The sequence below is a fragment of the Aspergillus glaucus genome (assembly GCF_001890805.1).
Source record: "Aspergillus glaucus CBS 516.65 unplaced genomic scaffold ASPGLscaffold_11, whole genome shotgun sequence".
Lineage (NCBI taxonomy): Eukaryota > Fungi > Ascomycota > Eurotiomycetes > Eurotiales > Aspergillaceae > Aspergillus > Aspergillus glaucus.
In genome coordinates, this window is record NW_019170463.1 from 861,146 (window position 1) to 880,342 (window position 19,197).

General features: G+C 49.7%; 8 protein-coding genes and 2 non-coding genes across 10 annotated transcripts; 5 read left to right on the forward strand and 5 right to left on the reverse strand.

The window, feature by feature from the left end:
* The first annotated feature begins 400 nt into the window (after positions 1-400).
* Positions 401-4,154, forward strand: ASPGLDRAFT_1492479 (glycoside hydrolase family 47 protein). Its single transcript, XM_022542015.1, has 4 exons — positions 401-564; positions 665-1,035; positions 1,098-1,648; positions 1,703-4,154. The coding sequence occupies exons 1-4, from the start codon at positions 437-439 to the stop codon at positions 3,971-3,973; spliced, it is 3,321 nt and encodes a 1,106-aa protein (XP_022400744.1). The 5' UTR covers positions 401-436; the 3' UTR covers positions 3,974-4,154.
* ASPGLDRAFT_377068 (gamma-glutamylcyclotransferase family protein) lies at positions 3,867-5,222 on the forward strand. The gene is made up of 2 exons (XM_022544859.1): positions 3,867-3,885; positions 3,941-5,222. The coding sequence occupies exon 2, from the start codon at positions 4,219-4,221 to the stop codon at positions 4,969-4,971; it is 753 nt and encodes a 250-aa protein (XP_022400745.1). The 5' UTR covers positions 3,867-3,885; positions 3,941-4,218; the 3' UTR covers positions 4,972-5,222.
* An 89-nt stretch (positions 5,223-5,311) lies between these two features.
* Positions 5,312-6,003, reverse strand: ASPGLDRAFT_26214 (adenine phosphoribosyltransferase APT1; the record flags this gene model as incomplete). Its single annotated transcript, XM_022543541.1, has 2 exons — positions 5,312-5,472; positions 5,526-6,003. The coding sequence occupies 2 exons, from the start codon at positions 6,001-6,003 to the stop codon at positions 5,312-5,314; spliced, it is 639 nt and encodes a 212-aa protein (XP_022400746.1).
* A 1,010-nt stretch (positions 6,004-7,013) lies between these two features.
* ASPGLDRAFT_t94 lies at positions 7,014-7,086 on the reverse strand. The gene has a single exon. It is a non-coding gene; the product is annotated as a tRNA-Lys (tRNA).
* A 1,096-nt stretch (positions 7,087-8,182) lies between these two features.
* ASPGLDRAFT_47769 (uncharacterized protein) lies at positions 8,183-8,830 on the forward strand. Its single transcript, XM_022546751.1, has 2 exons — positions 8,183-8,282; positions 8,399-8,830. Exons 1-2 carry the CDS (start codon positions 8,218-8,220, stop codon positions 8,607-8,609), a joined length of 276 nt encoding a protein of 91 aa, XP_022400747.1. The 5' UTR covers positions 8,183-8,217; the 3' UTR covers positions 8,610-8,830.
* A 56-nt stretch (positions 8,831-8,886) lies between these two features.
* On the reverse strand, positions 8,887-8,959 carry ASPGLDRAFT_t93. Its single transcript has one exon. It is a non-coding gene; the product is annotated as a tRNA-Lys (tRNA).
* A 1,105-nt stretch (positions 8,960-10,064) lies between these two features.
* Positions 10,065-12,045, forward strand: ASPGLDRAFT_47771 (uncharacterized protein). The gene is made up of 2 exons (XM_022546752.1): positions 10,065-10,326; positions 10,518-12,045. The coding sequence occupies exons 1-2, from the start codon at positions 10,177-10,179 to the stop codon at positions 11,934-11,936; spliced, it is 1,569 nt and encodes a 522-aa protein (XP_022400748.1). The 5' UTR covers positions 10,065-10,176; the 3' UTR covers positions 11,937-12,045.
* A 213-nt stretch (positions 12,046-12,258) lies between these two features.
* ASPGLDRAFT_82689 (uncharacterized protein) lies at positions 12,259-12,947 on the forward strand (the record flags this gene model as incomplete). The annotated part of the gene is made up of 4 exons (XM_022550176.1): positions 12,259-12,348; positions 12,436-12,449; positions 12,559-12,732; positions 12,801-12,947. Exons 1-4 carry the CDS (start codon positions 12,309-12,311, stop codon positions 12,945-12,947), a joined length of 375 nt encoding a protein of 124 aa, XP_022400749.1. The 5' UTR covers positions 12,259-12,308.
* A 70-nt stretch (positions 12,948-13,017) lies between these two features.
* Positions 13,018-17,689, reverse strand: ASPGLDRAFT_150631 (C2 domain protein). Its single transcript, XM_022542167.1, has 4 exons — positions 15,507-17,689; positions 15,267-15,452; positions 14,745-15,213; positions 13,018-14,686 (listed from the first exon to the last, which is right to left on the reverse strand). Exons 1-4 carry the CDS (start codon positions 17,447-17,449, stop codon positions 13,202-13,204), a joined length of 4,083 nt encoding a protein of 1,360 aa, XP_022400750.1. The 5' UTR covers positions 17,450-17,689; the 3' UTR covers positions 13,018-13,201.
* Positions 17,690-17,969: 280 nt separating this feature from the next.
* On the reverse strand, positions 17,970-19,085 carry ASPGLDRAFT_47775 (uncharacterized protein). The gene is made up of 4 exons (XM_022546753.1): positions 19,015-19,085; positions 18,813-18,938; positions 18,424-18,735; positions 17,970-18,351 (listed from the first exon to the last, which is right to left on the reverse strand). The coding sequence occupies exons 2-4, from the start codon at positions 18,936-18,938 to the stop codon at positions 18,322-18,324; spliced, it is 468 nt and encodes a 155-aa protein (XP_022400751.1). The 5' UTR covers positions 19,015-19,085; the 3' UTR covers positions 17,970-18,321.
* Positions 19,086-19,197: the final 112 nt, after the last annotated feature.

Below are 19,197 nucleotides of genomic sequence, written 5' to 3' on the forward strand. Positions count from 1 at the left end.
ACATCTGCGTACTCTGTATATGCATTCTGTTCTCTTGAGATATCCACTGGTGTTAGTGTGGGCAGGTTATTCATGATTTTATAAGCGGGAGTTCATCTGGCGGACAAATTGATTTCTTTGACATTGCATATTGTATTGTTGATAGTAGCTGAGCCATAATGCATTGTAGATATATTTACTTTATTAATTTCCCGTAGTCGATGTATAGGTATCGGTCAAAAAGCGGCAATCTGGCTACAACTTCACGTGCCACGATCTATGCTGCGCTGACAGACAACCCACCAACCCTCCCTTGAACCACTGACAGGAAACGCATAACGAATCCTGCGATTCGTTGGCCTCTAATTGACTTGTTCTTTATTTCTATCCACCCCCGGAGCAATTGCTTTTGTACGAATGCTCCCATGCCATCTACGGCCGAATCGCCTCTCCGGTAATGCGCACGCGATGTTGGAACTCGCAGATGCTCGACCTTCATTTAGCATGGATGGCCTGGGTCTTGCTGTTATCGCTATGGCTGCCCCTGGCCCAGGGCATGAAGGATAACCAGATCAAGGAACTCAGGTACTTTTCTCCCCTCTCTCTCTCTTATATCCGCCCTCACACGTCATTCCCCTTGTTTGTATTGCGCGCAGGAGCTAACAACCCCGGGGGAGGCATCCAGACAAGAAACAGAACACATGTTCTACCATGGCTTCGAGAATTACATGAAACACGCATACCCCGAAGACGAACTGCGCCCGCTTACTTGTGCCCCCCTCGTCCGCGACCGTGATAATCCTGGACGCGCCGATCTTAACGATGTTCTGGGGAACTACAGCCTTACGTTGATTGATACGTTATCCACCCTTGCAATTTTGTCGTCGAGTCCTGAGAATGGGGAGAAATCTTTGAGTGAATTCCAGAATGGGGTGAAGGATTTTGTTCGATTGTATGGGGATGGATCGGACGGCCCTGCTGGTCAGGGTGAGAGGCAGAGGGGTTTTGATGTGGATAGCAAAGTGCAGGTCTTTGAGACTGTTATTAGAGGGTTAGGTTGGTGTCCTCTCCCTTTGCGTCAGTACTGCGCCGGGATATTGACGAAGTGGTTGCGTTAGGTGGTCTACTGAGCACTCATCTCTTTGCGATGGGTGAGCTTCCGATTAGAGGATACAACCCTCCGGATACTGAAGCAGCCTTCGCAAAAGCATGGGACAAATCTTCTTTTTCGAAAAAAGCACGCGGAATCAAATGGAAGAACGGATTCATCTACGACGGCCAGTTCCTGCGACTCGCCGCTGACCTCGGAAACCGCCTCCTACCCGCCTTCTACACGGATACAGGCCTGCCCTACCCTCGAGTGAATCTGCGACATGGCGTCCCCTTCTACGCGAAATCTCCGCTAAACGCGGGCATCTCTTGCGACGAGACTGAGCGGGGATTCTGTGGGAAAACGTCTCGTTCCGCAGAGACGACGGAGAACTGCAGCGCTGGCGCGGGCAGTTTGGTGTTGGAGCTTACGACGTTGAGCCGGCTTACTGGAGATGGTCGGTTCGAAGAACTTGGGAAACGAGCGTTTTGGGCTGTTTGGTCTAAGAGGACTGATATTGGTTTGATTGGATCGGGGATTGATGCGGAGTCGGGGCGGTGGACACAACCTTATACCGGGGTAAGTGATGAGACTATACGACCAATGGACGAGGAACTAACTTTGGACACCTAGATCGGGGCAGGCATTGACAGCTTTTTTGAATACGCATTCAAGTCCTACATCCTCTTGTCTTCCGGGGAACGTCCGTCCCACGATAACCAAAGTCAGTGGCATTTTTTGGATTACCATTATCCCTCATTGAGCGAGTACGAGCATTCGCCCGATGCCTTCTTGCAGGTTTGGCAGGAATCGCATGCATCGATCTCACGGCACCTGTACCGCGGAGAGGGGTATCAGCATCCGCATCTGATCCAGGGAGACGTTTTCACAGGAGCCACGCGAGCCTTCTGGATCGATAGCTTGAGTGCCTTTTACCCCGGTCTCTTAAGTATGACTGGAGAGTTGGATGAGGCAATTAGTATTCATTTGCTGGCGACAGCAGTCTGGACCCGGTTCTCTGGCCTCCCGGAACGGTGGAACGTGGCTACAGGGAATATCGAGAACGGCCTCTCATGGTATGGGGGACGTCCAGAGTTTGCGGAGTCTACGTACTATCTGTATCGGGCGACCAAGGATCCCTGGTACCTGCACGTTGGGGAAATGGTCCTCCGAGACCTCAAGCGAAGATGTTGGACTAAGTGCGGCTGGGCTGGTCTCCAGGATGTCCGGACGGGTGAGCTCAATGACCGAATGGAGAGTTTCTTCCTAGGAGAGACGGCCAAGTATCTGTATATGTTGTTTGACCCTGAGCATCCTTTGAATCAGATAGACAAGCCATTTGTCTTTTCTACTGAGGGTCACCCGCTCATCATTCCCGAGAGTACTACGAGTACTTCAAGCAAGAAACCCAAGAAGCAGAAGCAAACTGTCGATCGGTTAAATGAGCTGACCTGCCAAACTGCACCTCCAACTCCGAACCTGGGCACATCGTCGACCGCAGCGCGTCCCGATGTGTTTCACGCGGCGAGCTTGGCTCGACTGCACTTCATGCCCAGCCGAGGAGCCGCTGAGGGTGCTCTTCTGGAGTATGCGAGCGACCATCCCAGCGTCTCGATATCTGACCTGTCATCCCCTACCAACTACACGTTCTACCCTTGGACCTTACCACCAGAGTTGGTGCCATTCAACGCGACCAGCTCACCGATGACGATTCGCCCAACACTAGACATATCGTTTCCCGCACTCCCAGGAATGATAATGGGCCCCGGCTCTTTGGAACGACTCCGAGATGGAATCCTAGTGAAAACGATAGGAGGACTCCGACTAAGCATGGTCCAGGACGTAGCCTTACCGACCGGAGCAGGCAACACGGACGAGGATGGATATCGAGTACAAGTGCTCAACAACGTGCCGCTGGGCAAGGATGAGAAGGTATACCTTTCGCGTGATATCACCTTTGACGTGTTGGATCCCACTGATCCGAATTTCACCCGGATCCGCGACACCAGCATGGTTGACCTCGTCATTGACGTTATTCCAGAGCTTCCCCGTCGGCGAAATGGTCCAGATGCTCATCGAGAATCGAGTGCCAATGAAAGTGAAGCAGGGCAGGATCCTTCCTTCGATGACGGCGACGGCAACAGCGGCAACGGCAACGGCAGCCACATCGATAGCGATGACGACGAGCCCCTAGCCGCGTCTGGCGTGAAAGCAGCGTGGTCGTCACTGATGAGCTCCGTGTCTTCCCTCCTCCGCGAAGAAATGCAAGGCCATTTCACCTGGTCATCGTCCACGCAGAAGAAAGTACCTTCGTTACGATTGACACTTCCCGCCGCTATCTCAACGGGGATCGGCTCCGCTCCGCTGCCAGACGTGCAAGATGCATCGACGGTGTCTCTGCCAGATAATCTCTCCTCTCAACCGCTTTCCTGGTCGACGATCTACTTTGCCGATGAACTCTGCGACGAACGTGTAATACGACAAATCGTGCAAAACCATCAAGTCCTCGTGGTCAAACGCGGCAGATGCAGCTTCTCCCAGAAACTGCGCAACATCGCAGCCTACCCGCCATCGCGGTCCGCTTTGAAACTCGTCATCGTGGTATCGGAGGACGACTACCTTGATGGTCCAGATGCTACTGCAACTGGTCCAGGTGGATCAGCGACCCTACTCTCACGCTCATTGGCAGCCCTACGCGCGGAACCATATCTGGTACGACCGTATTTAGACGAAGTACAAATGACGACCGGGGGAGTTCCACGACGACATCTGATCAGCATGGCAATGGTCGGGGGAGGGCAGGAGACGTATGAACTGCTACGACAGGCGACGGGGGTGGGAATTAAGCGACGATACACAGTGCATTCGCAGGGGGTTCCGATAAGTAATTTGTATATTATTTGATAGATTCGGTTACATACGAGCATATACCACGGGTAAATAATGGCATTGAAGTTACTGTACTATGGACCTGAGTGAACCATGTATCGGTTGATAATAGCTGAGGCGGATGCCATTCCTGCCTAATCAGGCAATGTCCACGGGCTTATCGACAAGAAAGTTATCGCTCCATCACTCTCTTTCTTCATATATCTTCCAACCCTTCACATACCTTTTTCATACCTTTTTCAAACCGAAAAACCACCAAAATGACCTCCCAAAACGACTTCCCCGAAAAAATTACCCTAACAACAACAGAAACAACACAAGACCCCAAATCCATTCCCCTCCCACCCCACGACAACACCGTCCACCCTCCTAAACCCCTACGAAAGCCCAAGGAAGCCCCCCAACCAAACCCTTCGACCCCTCTTTACTTCGCCTACGGATCGAACCTCTCCCCAACCCAAATGCGCTCCCGCTGCGCCTTCCACCCCTCCCTCTCCGCGAAACCAGTCGCTTTCGCAAGACTCGATTCCTGGAGGTGGTTTATATGTAACCGGGGGTATGCGAACGTTCTTCCGCCAGAGGAGTTGAGGATCGTGCATGGGAGCGATGTCCCGCGGTCTGGGGAGGAGGATACGGTTTATGGGGTTCTTTATGAGATGGCGCGGGACGATGAAAGGTTGCTTGATGGGTATGAGGGGGTTGATTGGGAGAGTGAGCCTGCTGGAGAGGATGGGAAAGTCCCTGTAAGTGTGCGGCCGAGGGAGCAGGGGGATGGGGAGTATAATAAGTGGTATTTGGGGGCTAGGGTGACGGAGTGGTTGGATGAGGATCAGAAGAGGTTGAGGGCTGGGGAGGAGGAGCAGGTTGTGTTGGTCTATGTTGATGAGAAGAGTTTGAGGGTTGGGCCGTCGAAGAAGGAGTATGTTTTTCGGATGGACCGGGCGATTCGCGAGGCGCAGGAGTTGGGGTTTCCAAAGAAGTGGGCGGATGAGGTTATGAGGAGGTTTTTTTAGATGGTTATGCTCGATTCTCAGGACACCCTCGTTACTCTATCTGGCGAAAGAAGTGCTCATAACAGGCAAAGGCATGTCATTGCTTAAAATCAACTCTATATAAAATATACCACAGGATTAAAACGCGGCCAAGCACGTTGTATCAATGCATAAAATTATTGCAAAATGCATGCAGTACTGCACATCGACGCAGCCTCGTACCCTCATTAGACTTGTCGTAGTCAGAATCCAAACTTATCGGCGGCGGTTGTGTGACCGGAGATTAATCCAGCATCAGAACTCATTTTCGTTTTCTATTGCGGGTGAATGTCGTATGCGATCATATCTCGTATTAAGGAGTTCACGACGTGAACTTCTCCTCCTGACCAGTCAGAAGGGTGTAAACCGGCGCCGAGAGCTTCTCGCGTCCCTTGAGGAATTCAAGTTCGAGCAGGAAGACGAATCCAAGGAGCTCTCCGCCCATCTTCTTGACGAGTTCACCACCAGCCCATGCAGATCCACCTATTCAGTCAGCATTGCGCGCTTTAAACAAGAGACAAGGTAAAGGAACATACCAGTAGCGATAATGTCATCAACAATAATAACCTTCTGACCAGGCTTGATCGAATCCGCCTGCATCTGGAAAAAGTCCTGCCCATACTCCTTCTCATACCCCTGGGTCTCACAAGGACCCGGCAGCTTGCCCTGCTTCCGCACAGGAACAAAGCCAACTCCCAGCCGCAGAGCCAAGCTAGGGCCCATCAGGAAGCCTCTGGCCTCAAGACCAACGATGACATCGGGCTTCTGGCCACCGGCGGACTCGAGGATGTGCAATTCCAAGCATCGCAGGAGAGCTTCGTGCAGAGAGGGATCGGCGAAGATGGGGAGGATGTCTTCAAAGAGGATACCCGGGGACGGAAAGTCGGGGAATTGGTGCAGGGCAGAGCGCAGTCTTACCTTAAGACTGGCGAGTTCGGTGGTGCGGGAGGGATGGGCGGGGGGCTGTCCGGAGACTTGGGTGGTGGTGGCATCGGGAGCGGTAGATTGGGACATGATGAAGAGGGAAGAGGAAGAAAATAAAGGAAAGGAGAGGGAGAAAAGGAGGGAGAGGAGGAGGAGCACTAATAAAGAAAGGCTGAACGAGGAGACCTGAGCAGAGCGGCAGTAGTGCTGGTGGTGGTGAGAAATGAGGAAATTGATAAGCGGGTTAAAAAAAAAAAAAAAAAAAAAAAAAAAAAAGATGAAGATCTGACCGTACGTGACGGTATGAGCTGGTATTGTACTATGTAGCTATACACGTTTATATAGAGGAAAGAATTATTCTGAATATTCATATAAAAAATATTCATATAAAAGTTGAGATAAAAGGGTTTCCAAGATCATTATTAACACTGATTATGGTATTATTGTGGGTGGTGAGTGCTACATAACCCCTCTTATGATAACGCCATACAACCCCCTCCAGACTAGAATCCTCCCTTCTATACCACAACTACACTCGGGGTATTTAGAAAAACACATAGAGTATAGCCGTAAGTAACATCGGAGGATATCGTTCCGCAATACTTTAGCAACCCAATCTAGCAGCTCGATACGGTTGGCTATTATCGTCCGTCTTCCGAATGAGTATAGATCCCTGCCATGCCGACTACTGCAGCCTGCCTGCATCGCCTCACCCGGGCTCCATCACATTAGCCAGGGACATCCGTTACTGACTCTGCGGTACCTCGGTGGCGCGACTGAAAGTACCGCACTCAATCCAATGCCCAATACCGGGTCTCCGTTGTCTGGACTGGTCCATGATGCCTGTTGCCCTGTTTAACCGGATGTTGTCCAATAGGTCTGCTCCGGTGTGCATTGATCGTCAGGCGCAATCGTCGAGGGATTCTGCATGTAGGCCGTGGTGTTGCAGATAACAAACAGATGATCCGGTCGGATACAAAAACACGCTCATTCCAATTGGATTTGCACAGAGTCGGTATATTGAGCGATTGGGCAAAAAATAAAAATAATAGCAACAAACCAAAAAAAAAAAGTGATCAATCGTGATCGTCTTCTGTTGAAGCCGAACGCGGGGGTCGAACCCGCAACCTTGAGATTAAGAGTCTCACGCTCTACCGATTGAGCTAGCCCGGCCGGGCTTGTTGAAAGAGCTTCATTTTAGTGAAACTGGAGCCTAATGACAATTGTTTCATGAAGTGCATAACGATCCTTTGATTCGCAACTCCATAATAATTGAAAGTCATTGACAACGGTTTGTCTCCACCTTTTTGTCGCGGTTGCGACCTATAATATTTCAGGCTGCAACACTCGAATCTCGTCACTGTTGCTACAAGACTGCCGAGATGTAGGCATCACTATAAGTGGTATCATTTCCTTCGCCGATATAGGGCAGGCAACAGGGAAAGATAACATAATCTAACGATCCAATCAGTCGCAGAACTAATCTATCTGGACCGAGGATCTTGCGAATAGGGTCGAGGATATGTCAACTGCTTTTCAATACCAAGCATCCGCTTTTGGGTAGAGCTCAAGAGGTCTTCGAGACTCTTATTCGTTACTATGAGCCTCATCAGTCGGAAAATAACTACAAGAGAATCACACTGATTCGGCTGACATATGAGCATTGCGACCAAGGCGCATTTCTACAACTCTTCTTCACCTATATCGACTCCCTGCCTTCCTGGGAAGGGGGGCATAAGATTTTGCTCGAGGAGTGTTCGCCTTTGACTCCAAGGACCCTACGATTGGTGCAGAGGAGAAGCTCCTCTCTTTTGCGAAATATCTATGCATCAACTTTTACGGTAAAAGTAGGTCAATATACTGGTACATAAATGAGCTTTTCTTATACTATTATAGTGATGGACCGGCCAAAGGTCATGACCTGTAAATCTCCAGGTCAGCTGTCATCGAGTGCGGCGCCGGAAACAAGGCGAGAGGCCCATCTCAGGGAGGATTGCTTACCCCATAGCCGCCACCGTTGTGTAGTTTCTTGCAAATTTGACCTTCCTACGGCTATGAAAGGATTCAGGCAGAATGGCTATGCAGAAGATGATGACGGCGAAAGACTTTTTTTTTTTTTTTTTTTTTTTTCGCAAATATTGCACCGAAGTTGTTGTAGCTCGAATCATTTCTTCTTCTATGATATAATTCAAAGACAAGGAGTAGGTGAGTGCTATGTTCCCCGGAGTGTATACAGATTTCCATGAGCATTGCTGATTGTATCTCCAGAGTCAGTCTCACAAGTTTGCGATCTCAATTCTGGATATGTTTGACGCAGGCATATCACTAAACCCCAATGAAAGCGAAATCGACAAGCCCAGGAATTTCATGTGTATGGCAAGTGAATACTGCTACTATTTTGACGAGTTTGGTATCTTCTTCAGGGAGATCGACGGACACCCCCATACATACGATGAGGTTGTTTCTAATTTCTTGGAACTCACAGAAGGCAGACTGCAACCTCCTCCGCCTCTTCGAATTCATTATACCATTGTCCATATTCTTCATCTGTCGAGAGCAGGCGAATATCTCGGAAGAATGATCGAGGCTATGGACGAACCCGTTCAAGCAGACGGCTCTTCGGCACTAGGGTCAATGCTTTCGATGAAATTGAGCGATTGGGCTGGGGTTCTTCCAGTCTGCACACGATAAATTGATATCCAAGGATCACCATTGCTGCTGCTGTTGCTGTTGCTGTTTAGTGAGCTCCCGTCATGCTAACTATATGAATATGGAACAAAAAATCAAGCATCTGGTAGCGCTTAAGGTGAACAGAGGGCTACACCATTGGTATTGTTGACGTCATACCTCCGCTGCCCCACACAAACCCTACCCGTCCAAAATTTTCAGTCCCGAACTTCCCCCATCTGGTCCCCCCCAAAAAAAAATACAAAAAAAAAAAAAAAGTGATCAATCGTGATCGTCTTCTATTGAAGCCGAACGCGGGGGTCGAACCCGCAACCTTGAGATTAAGAGTCTCACGCTCTACCGATTGAGCTAGCCCGGCTGGGCTTGTTGAGAGTGGTTTCCCTTTAGTGTTACATAAAGCTTGAATTACTACATCACACTAATGTACTCCGTAGGTACTTTGGCACCACTCGCATGCATGGGTATGTGGTTCGATGTTTCTCTGTGTTGCTATTGTTGATTTTATGTTGCCATTTTCTTGCATCCCATTTTTTCCAGTGGATCAACCACATATTTTTCGTCCCATTCATTGTATACGATTTAGGAACATTCTGTTAGTAGGCACAGGGATATATAATCAATGTTGGGACTCTACATGGACCCGAATATATAAATAAACGGCATGCAAGTTTGGCCATTTAATCGAAACCACGGCTCCTTAGCTATACAAAGCGTTTAATCCCCCGATGCCGAAATATTCACCGGATATCTACCAGTAGAAGAATAGTAATTGACAAATACTACGAGCCAATAAATTGAGAGTACGTGAAAGGCATATTCCTAATCTACTACTTCGTCTATCTTTCATCCCGGCGTCTCTGTGTGGACTTACCTATTTCACCGTGGAGAGTCCATAAAATGCGTCACTGGGACCGAAAATGGCTACACTGGGCCCCGCCAATCAAACATTGAGCAATGTCACTGTGAAGCGCATACATACCAGGCCATGGTTTACAGCTGTCTCAATAACGACAGTCCCTCCATCCACCATCTTGATGACGAACAGTAGGCGCTCATTGGCGCTTTCAACCGCTGGTATTTCCAGAACTGAGACACCGATGAGTGAGGTCAAACATAATGAGGAAGCACCTGACTAGTCTTGGAAACTCGGCGTGGGATAACCGCAGCCAGTAGGCTTGTTGGCATTGAAAGAGTGGTCTGATCACTGATCCTCCGTTTCATTTTTCTCCATTTTGTCAGTCATAGATTAGAAAAGGATGCCAATATATGTTCGTCCATGTCATCAATTGGTTGATTATTGGATCATACTACTACTCCGTACATACCAGGATGCCTGGTGCCAACCCGGACCGTTTCTCGGAAACACCACGTGACCTCACACGGGCCAACTCGCTTAAGGAGCTTCTCTCCCGTCAGATTTAATCCCAACTTCTTTCTCCCCCCAGTTTTCTCTTCCCTTTTCTCTCTTTGCTCTTTATGTTTGCTCAGCTGCGCTTCTGCAACAAAGCAGAAGCGCCATATTGAAAACAGATGAAACGTCTATGCCCTTGTAATCCTGTTGCTTGAAGAGGCAAAATGTCGCCTGCTCCTGTGATCCCCGAAACGCAGCAAAATCCGCAGCTGCAGACGTTGGCTAAAGCGTTTGAGGCTCTTCTCTTGACAGTCCACCAGCTGAATGACAAGGAGAGGAGTTTGCAGCAAAGGTTGAAATATGCCAACGAACAGGTAAATACCCTCCTACCCCCCTCTCCCGTTTCACCCACCCCTGTCTCCAAAGGATGAGAAAATTTAGCTCTAGAACTGAGTCGCTATATGCGGCAATGACTCTTTAGTCATGTATTATCTGATGAGACTTCACACCGTTTATTTTACACTCATGCAGACTGCTTGTCGAGACATGCTAACATACGTCTCAGTATTCCAAATTAGCAGGTCGAATCCCCGGCGGAACCGATACCCATACCAAGATCGTCGCGGAGAAGATCCTTCGCTGCTCTCCAGATCCCATCCCACCTCATGAACAGTCGCTCAAAGCTTCTGATGTAGTCAATACTCTTGCAGAATCTGGTCACGTAGGAGAACCGATTGTCAACGCTATTAGGGAAGGACTGGACTGCTACCAATCAGTACCACGTCCTCCAGATGATAATTTGCTCACAAATCCCAATCCATGCGTCGTTGCGACGAGGGCCGATACACCTGCCCGTTTAGAAAAAGACTTCACGACAAAGGGCACGCAGGGAAGCCTGCGGTGCCCCTTCGCGAAGCTAAACAATAAAGCCTCTGAAAATGGGGCCCTCAACGGGGTCGAAGATGCCTTTGACTCCCATAACCATGACGCGTGTGGACACGATGTCGATCCCATCAAGGCCGAAAAGAACGAAAGGCGTTCCAGTCAGGCCGGTTCTGCGAGATCGTCGACGGCCCGATGCCCCATCTCCAAATGCCCTATTAGGTTTTTGGACCAGCACACTCCGGAAGAAGTTGCTGAATATGTCGAGAGACACAAGCACGAAATACCTAGAAGCCATGCGATATGCGTTTCACGATACCAGAGAGACTCGTCAAGCATGCGGCATTTAGATGCAAAGTACGGTAATCTCATCAGCATGATCCGAGGCCTGTCGGTGAAACACCAAGCGTTCCTCCCGGGTGCTGAGAATGGTGCCTCGGGCTCCAGCTCCTCTGCGGAGCGAGTGGAAAAATGGGCGGAAGATGTTGGCCGCACACCGAAACAGGAGATGCACCCTACCATCAAGGAGGAAGAGGGAGAGGGTCACCAAGAGGAGGAACGACAGGGCCACTTTGATCGTCCACTACGTGATATCCGTCTTGGGGAATCTCCAAGCAGGCCTTGGGGAATCCCTGTTCCCATTCCGCTAGATCCGTTACCAACATCTCCTCTCCAATCCCCACCTGCTCCAGTTCCGCCTCAAACACAGTCGAACAAACCTCCAGACCATGCTGTCACGGACGAAGCTTCTGTCGCACCCCTGCAAGAAACCACCCCGAATGAGTCCGATGCAGCCCCACCACCTCGTCGATGCCCCTTTGGCCACGGTGCACCGAAGCCTCCTGCACCTAAACCTGAACCTAAACCCGAAAGAATAGAGCCGGAGACACAGACGATTCGGAATGATGACAGCAAGGGCCAGGCCCCTGATGCTGCAAACGACCCTGGGGAACCACCCGACGGCCCTCAGCCGAATAACTCGAAACCTTCTGCGCCTGCGAATATCGTTTTCAATGGCCCAGTATTTTTTGGATTCTCTCCCGAGCAGACGGCTGTTTTCTTACAGCAGCTACAACAGCTTGGTGGTTTAGGCCAAACATAATTGATAGTCATATTTCTCCTGGACATATTTTTGATACGAAGCTGTGAAACCAGCTTATCGTCACTAGTACATACAATACATTGAATAATATGATACCCTTGTACCCCTGTATACATATCCTTATCACTGTACCCCTGGTACTATGTAATTCATGTACGCCCTCCAGTCATCTGACTCCACCGATAGCGGGGCTCCAAGCAAGCAACGGACGACTTTCCCGCGGAATACTCTTCAACCCCTCCAGAACTTCTCTCTCTACTTCAACTACTCATGCTCCGGAGCACTTCTCGTCTTTCTCTCCTCCTTCGCAATCTCTCTTACCGTCCTCCTGTTCGTACCCAGCAGTCGCCTTTTTCTTCCACATCCGTCAATATGTCTATGACTCCTGTCTCTGCTAAGGAAGCTTGCCCTCGTAAGTCATCACCTACTATTCAGAACGCAGAATGCGAAACTTGGTCAATTGAATCGAACTGTTACTGACATTCCCTCTTTCCTATAGCCGCGGGCCCCTACGTAAGTCCTTCCACGCTCATCCAAGGCTCATGACGCAAACCCTCCAAATAAACCCCATGAAAACCAACCCCAAGAACAACCAATTAACAATCCATCTTAAACAACGCAGTCCCAAGCCATCAAGGCCAACGGCCAGATCTTCGTCTCGGGCCAGATCCCCGCCGACGCCAACGCCAACCTCATCGACGGCTCCATTGGCGACAAGACCCAGGCTTGTTGCGATAACATCAAGGCTATCCTTGACGCTGCTGGTTCGAGTGTGCAGAAGATTGTTAAGGTTAATGTGCGTGCTCCTCGTTTCTCCTGGGTTATTGGTTGGGTTGGTGATGGTGGCTAATGGTGCTGGCGCAGGTCTTCTTGACTGATATGGTAAACTTTGTGGAGATGAACGCTACGTATGAGAAGTTCTTTACGCACAAGCCGGCTCGTAGCTGTGTGGCTGTTGCGCAGTTGCCCAAGGGTGTGCCCGTTGAGATTGAGTGCATTGCTTTGGAGTAAACGATGTCAAGATAAAACGAATGAATAGTTACTAGGAATTGACCTTATCAAGAGTCTACTAGGATATCGTGAAGAGTATTACTGGATTAGATTCATTAACTTGGTAGCTGCGTATCTCGTACCATCGACCGTCAGGTTCACGAATTGGCGGGCAAAACAAAACGACAACAACGCATACGCCATGATCCTCCTCTGCTTGCCAAAAAACATATGTATTAACTTCAAAGGAATAAATTCTCAAACAAACACTTCAATCACCGCCGCCCAAGCGTCCCCGTCATTCGTCCACCCGCACCGGCCATAAGACTCTGCTTTACAATGGCGTCCGCAGCCGCTGCTGCGGCAAGTCTCTCCTTTTGACGACTCCGATCACGCAGATACCCAGCTGCTTCGGGCCGCATACGAAGAATACGCAGGATCATGTCGTCGTTTGGCTCTGCCTGGGCTTCGCGCCACTTCTCCTCTTTGAGTTTCTTCATCGTGCCCAGGTTCCGAGAGAGCATGATGCTCTTGGCGCGTCGGACGCTGGGGACACCCACACCTAGAAAGCCGCCAGTGCCTGCGGTGCTGGGGTGTGGTGGTGCGGAGACGCGGTTTTTGTTGGCTTGCTGCCGGGAGACTGTGACTGAGGCCATTCGCTCCGATGTGCGGATTAGGTTATCGGTGGGTTCGAAGTAGAAGAAGTTTATGGATTGGATATCGTGGTATTTGGGTGATTTCAGAATGTCGATCGAGACGCCGTGCGCCTCGCCGGTCTCATCATCGATGGCGTGGAAGAAGTTGAGGAGGAGCACGAGCCAGCGTGATACGATGTCTACCTCTTGCATCGTAAGAGGCTTTTGATGTGATGGTTTGTCCGACAAGGGTGGCACAAGTAAACTCTCAATGGTAGCCAGTACCTCTTTCCATAGACGGGCCATGACCATCTTCATTGCTTCCGACGTGAGTGTCTTGTTCATAATTGCAAAGTTGTCATTGAAATAATCGAACAACGGAGTCAATGCGTTTTCAACATCCGCCGCAGTTGGGATTACTGTGTTCGATTGTCCACGATTTCGGTTCAGGAAATTGGAAACAGTGCTGATACTAAGGCCGCGGGACAGCAGAGATTTCAACGTCCGTCGTGACAGACAGTGACTAATATATGCAGACAGCTTCTCCGTGATCTTGCGTGTCATATCTCTCTCACTCCGCTTGAGGTTTCGGAAAGCCTTGCCAAAATAGAACTGGATGTCGTCCCGCTCCCCTTCCATACTGACACGAAGTAGCAACCTTCCTTGAGTATCCAGATCCAGCCAGTACTCTCTTGGCAGGAAATCACTAAAGTGCACAGGGTCCAACTTGATAGATGTACGGCCCACATAGTCGTGGTCACCCACTGCATCCCAATCCCAAATCGTTGCGATGATGTTCAAGGGTCCTTGGGTTGTGATGTCGACTGCGTCATCCCATCGAGGGTTAAGGTTGTTGTAAACGATACGAGTTTTGGCAATGCGCCTTTGATACTCATCGGCCAGAACGACATAGGGATCACTCCGTCCATTCATGTCACACGCCTTAAGGTCTTCGGCCTCCACAACCTTGATCGTGAAGACGTAGGTCGTCGACTTGCGGATCTTATTCAATTGCGGAGGAGCATGCTGTGCAATTACCTCTGCACACCCGTCGACGTTAATCTCATGCTCAAGCTTATCAAGTTGGGTGAGACCATATTCAATGTTATTCAATTTGACCATGGACTGGTGAATAACTGTTAGCTGTGTCCGAACAAGGTAAAGGGGAGACAGTTATACGAACCTCAGGGAAGAATTGAAATGGCTCAATCTTCTCCTTATTTGTCCACGTATCTTTGGCGAATTGCATCAGTTTCTCCTGGGCCGTTTGATTCATAGCTGCTTCCTGATCGGGCGACAGCCGATCCATCTCCCTGGCGAACATCTTCTCCAGCGACTCGCAATATGTTGCTATACCATTGCTTATTGACTTAGACAGAGCAGTCATGAATTTGGCGTATTGGAGGTCGTCGTCCCATTCAAGCTGGACCAATTGCTCAACCACTTGATTGAACGAGCGGAAAATGTCAATGGCAGAAACACTGTGTTTGTACTCTTCAGAGACTACTTCTTCCGAGCCATCGCCCCGGACGCCGAAGTTGTCTTTTCTGATCGCTTGCTCAACCCAGTCTATTATCTTCGCTTCTGTCAAGCGCAGCCACTGCCATACAAAGTCCTCAAGTAGGCTTTCCACATGGAACGGGAAAGGAACGCTGTCAAGTATTAGTATCGACCATTAGAAAGAATAACAGCTTTTTGAACTTACTCAGGCAGTGTCTCTAGAAAAACGCGACGTATCGCTGTCAATTGCTTATAGAGGTCAAACCCATCTTGCATATCCATTTCTTCTCCCTTTGCTTTTGTATGTTCCATGATTCTGACCACCATCTCATGAGCATCCTCTGCATAAATAGGGAGCACATTCGCCAGCAAAGTAGTATATGGATTCACCCTGCAATCTGTCAGAATGGATACAAAATGTGAAGCAGTTTAGGTAAGTCCTTACCGCATGATTTCCGGATTATTTCTATAACGCTTTCGAATTTTCTGACCAAGTTTCATTATGGTTTCGCCAAGCTGAATAACGTGGTCTGGCTGCCAGGTTTCCTGCTCCACAGGCACTGATTCACCAAGGAGATCCTGATACTTCTCCGTCGCTTTCTGGGAGAGCCCTTCCTGAACGTATGTGCGGAAACGATCGATATCTTCGGCATCCTCTGTATAATTAGGGTCCATTTGGACGTGGCTCTCTAGCACGTACATAACTGGGCCAATCGGGCGAGGCTTTGCTTCAAAGCAATCCATCATGACATCGTAAAGTTCCCGCAGTAAAGCCTCGTGAAGCGAGGAAAGTAGCTGTTGCATCAAGAGAAGATCATGGATCGTCCATTTCTTTCTGTCGTAAAGAACCGAAGCAATGTAACTGCTACGTTTCTTGCCCTCTGACCCAGGCGACTGCTTGACAAAGGTAAACGCTGAGTCGAGGGTATCCAAGTCAATCTCATTATCCACGAATTTCTCTCGGGCAACGTCCAAGAACAAGGCAATCCTTGAGAAATTGGGAAGTCGCCAGCGAACACAAATTTCGTTCAAGAGCTCAGTAGACTGCTTAGAAAGCAGCTTGAATGATGGAGTGTCTGAATCAGCTTGACTAGCTTCAATCTCACGGTCTTTCAGGTCATGATTCAGCGTCTGAGTAAGAATGAATTTATATGCGGCCCGTGGATCTGATGGGATATATGTGTAGGTGTCGGACTCATCCGAGGCATCGCCGTTGTCACTCAGTGACAACGAGCTAAGGTCCACGGGTTGGTCGATGATGTATGAAATTGGCCTGTCGGAATTCGTCCTGGTCAATTCCACAGGACTCGAATCAGAACTGTGATCCGCTGCACCAGGATTGAATCGCGGAAGCACACCCGGTGTATTTTTAGCAAGCTCCGGATTGGACTGAACGATGGCAAGCATCATCTGTGACAGATCAGGACCCTCGCTCTTCTTCCAGTGTTCATACCCTTCGTCGTTTTCGAAATCCTCTTGCGCCAGGGTCTTTCGGGTTTTGAGACTTAGGTGGGCTTGATAGGACTTCAAATCCTGTAGGGCTGCCTGCGCGGTCCAAACCGCTCTGTTCTTGTCGATATCCGATTGCACCTGGGAGTTGGCCATGCCGAATACCTTGGCGACGTGCTGCACAAGATGCATGTCCTTCACGTCGTAGCTCAGCGGGGCCACCACCTCTGTCATCTGGTCAGATCCATTTGTCTGGACCAAGTCTTGGTCTTGGGAAAGCAACTTGTTCTCAAGGATCGATAACCGATTGGACAACTCGGGCCGGTCCCTCGACCAGTCGTTATCCTTCAGAATGAGCGAAATTAATCGGACGAAGAGAGCAACATGTCTATCGACCATGAATTTCCAGGAATCATCGTCCGCGTCCTTGCCTTTGCTAAGTTCCTTGGTAGCATTCGAGTAGAAGATCAGGACCAGGTCTTCAGCGCGTCGATCTTTATCCATCCGCTTCTTAAACGACTGCTCCTTCAACGTGTTCAAGAACGCAGCAAATGTCCTAACCACCAACGCATCCTGATATTCCTTCCGTTTTTCCCTCCCGATCAAAACGCCCGTCAACCGCTTCTCGAGCTCTGCGATGAATCCATGCGGAAACCGTGTACTTTTGGAGTCCCTGACTAGAGAGAAGTCGCTCATCAAATCATGGAAAGACGTCGACGCTCGTTTCGGCTTCTGTGGCGCTTGTACATTCTGTACGCGGCGAGATCGAGGCTGGAGGAGGTATGCCAGGTAAGCTACACGGAGAGCATAGCTATAAGCTGCGGAGGAATTGACAGGACGCCTCCGTGACCCGGAGAGGCTGCGCGAATGTCGGGCTTCATTCTGGAGGCTGTTGATGCGTCGATTAATGCCTCGGGATTGGTTAGATGCTGTCGACATGGAGTCTTTTCGCCTTTCTTTCTCTCAGGGGTATTATCCAGATAACACTGTAGCGTTCGGGAAGAGGGGAGGTGCGGAGTGTGGGACCATGGATAAGGGAGGATCCCCGAATAATCGACCCAGGACCTTGTGTCACGAGTGCTGTAATATTTGAAGGGGTAGACAACGCAGTCGACAGGAGAAGAATGTGTGAACCCAATAGTATGCTGGGGGAAGGGTTCTGTTGAAGGTAGAGTAAGAGGACCAGGGGAGAGTGAGAGGTTGGAAGCTGTCCTGCGGCGGGATTGTTATTTTTTGTTCGCACCCGAAACAACCAACAGAAGAGCTAACCACCAGCGCCCAAACCACGGTGCCAGGTAAAACAGTGACCCAAAAGAGTTATTTGTGTCTGGATTATTTGTCCGGACCAGTTACAAGCTTGCAAAACGTATCCCTAACAGAAAAGAGCAATTGGTCCTTTTATCTGGTGTTTTCTACGGTTGTTTGTGGCTGCCCGAGCGTCTAATGAGACAAAGACATACCCACTATTCTTTTATATTTTTAGTAGACTCCTGTCCACTTTGGCGCATTAAAGAGCAGACAAAGCAGCTTTCACGTGGTATTCCCTTTTGCCCCTGCTCTTGTTCGTTGCCCCTACTCCCTCCAGATGCAGACTACTCTGGACCGCTTTGCCTGACGCTACCATATGATTGCTTCACGATCATAATATCAATAGTATAACAATCAATGTTCAATGATATTCCGATGAAAGCGAGCCCGACTGTTGGAGCATCGACTATCCGATCCACGAGTGACGCCGAGGGAAGAAAACAAAAAGTTCGTGTTGCAAGTATGTTATTTACACATGTAGAAATGGAAACATCAGATGGCCATTACCAGGACTCCTGGCCGGGCTTGCGCGCCTGAGATGCAGTGTTAGCATGCAGAAATAAAGAGACCAGAGACCTATCTCAAGGTATAATCAGAGAACTCACCGGAGCAGCGTGCGCGCCTCCGAGCTCCTTCTCCAAGCCATCGGGGAATGTCCGGGGGACACTAGGCTTGTCCGGGTAGAACTGGGCCACAACAGCGCTCAAACCGAAGACAGCTGCGATGAAGCATCCGATCTGGAACAGACCCTTGCGAGGGGTGACGTGGGTGTACTGCTCGGGACTGAAGATACCGAGGATTTCGTTCTCCTCGTGAACGGGTTCGCCAAAGTTCCGACGCTCCTGCTGATCCCACCAGCCGCCATAGGGATCTCTGAATTGACGCTTCACACGGGGAGGGTTCTGGTAGTTGCCATTCTGAAAGGGTGGAAGCACCGGAACCGTCAATTGATCTGATACCAACAAAATAGTATCGCCGGAATAACACCTCATACCTGCAAAGGGTCGTCGAGCTCAGCAGAAGCACCGAGGCTCCGGACTTGCGAAAAAGAAGCGCGGGGGACGGTCGTGCGGGCAGCCAGCTGGGGCAGGCGCCGGGTCAAGATTCGCTGGGACAGCATCTTTTTCTCCTCACACGTTAGTATTGACACTTCAATCGGACACTCACGCGACACCGTAAATGAGACAGGGACTTACCGTTCTGCCAAAATGAAGTACTGGCAGCGCAAAAGGGAGTATCTCTGAGAGCAAAAGAAAAGAAACGGTCCATCGGCCAGTGATGAAGTCGGAATTGCAACCATGACGGCTGCTTATCTAACACTGACACCTCAGGCAACATTACAGACGCGCTTACATACACGCCTCTCTCCTCGTCACGTA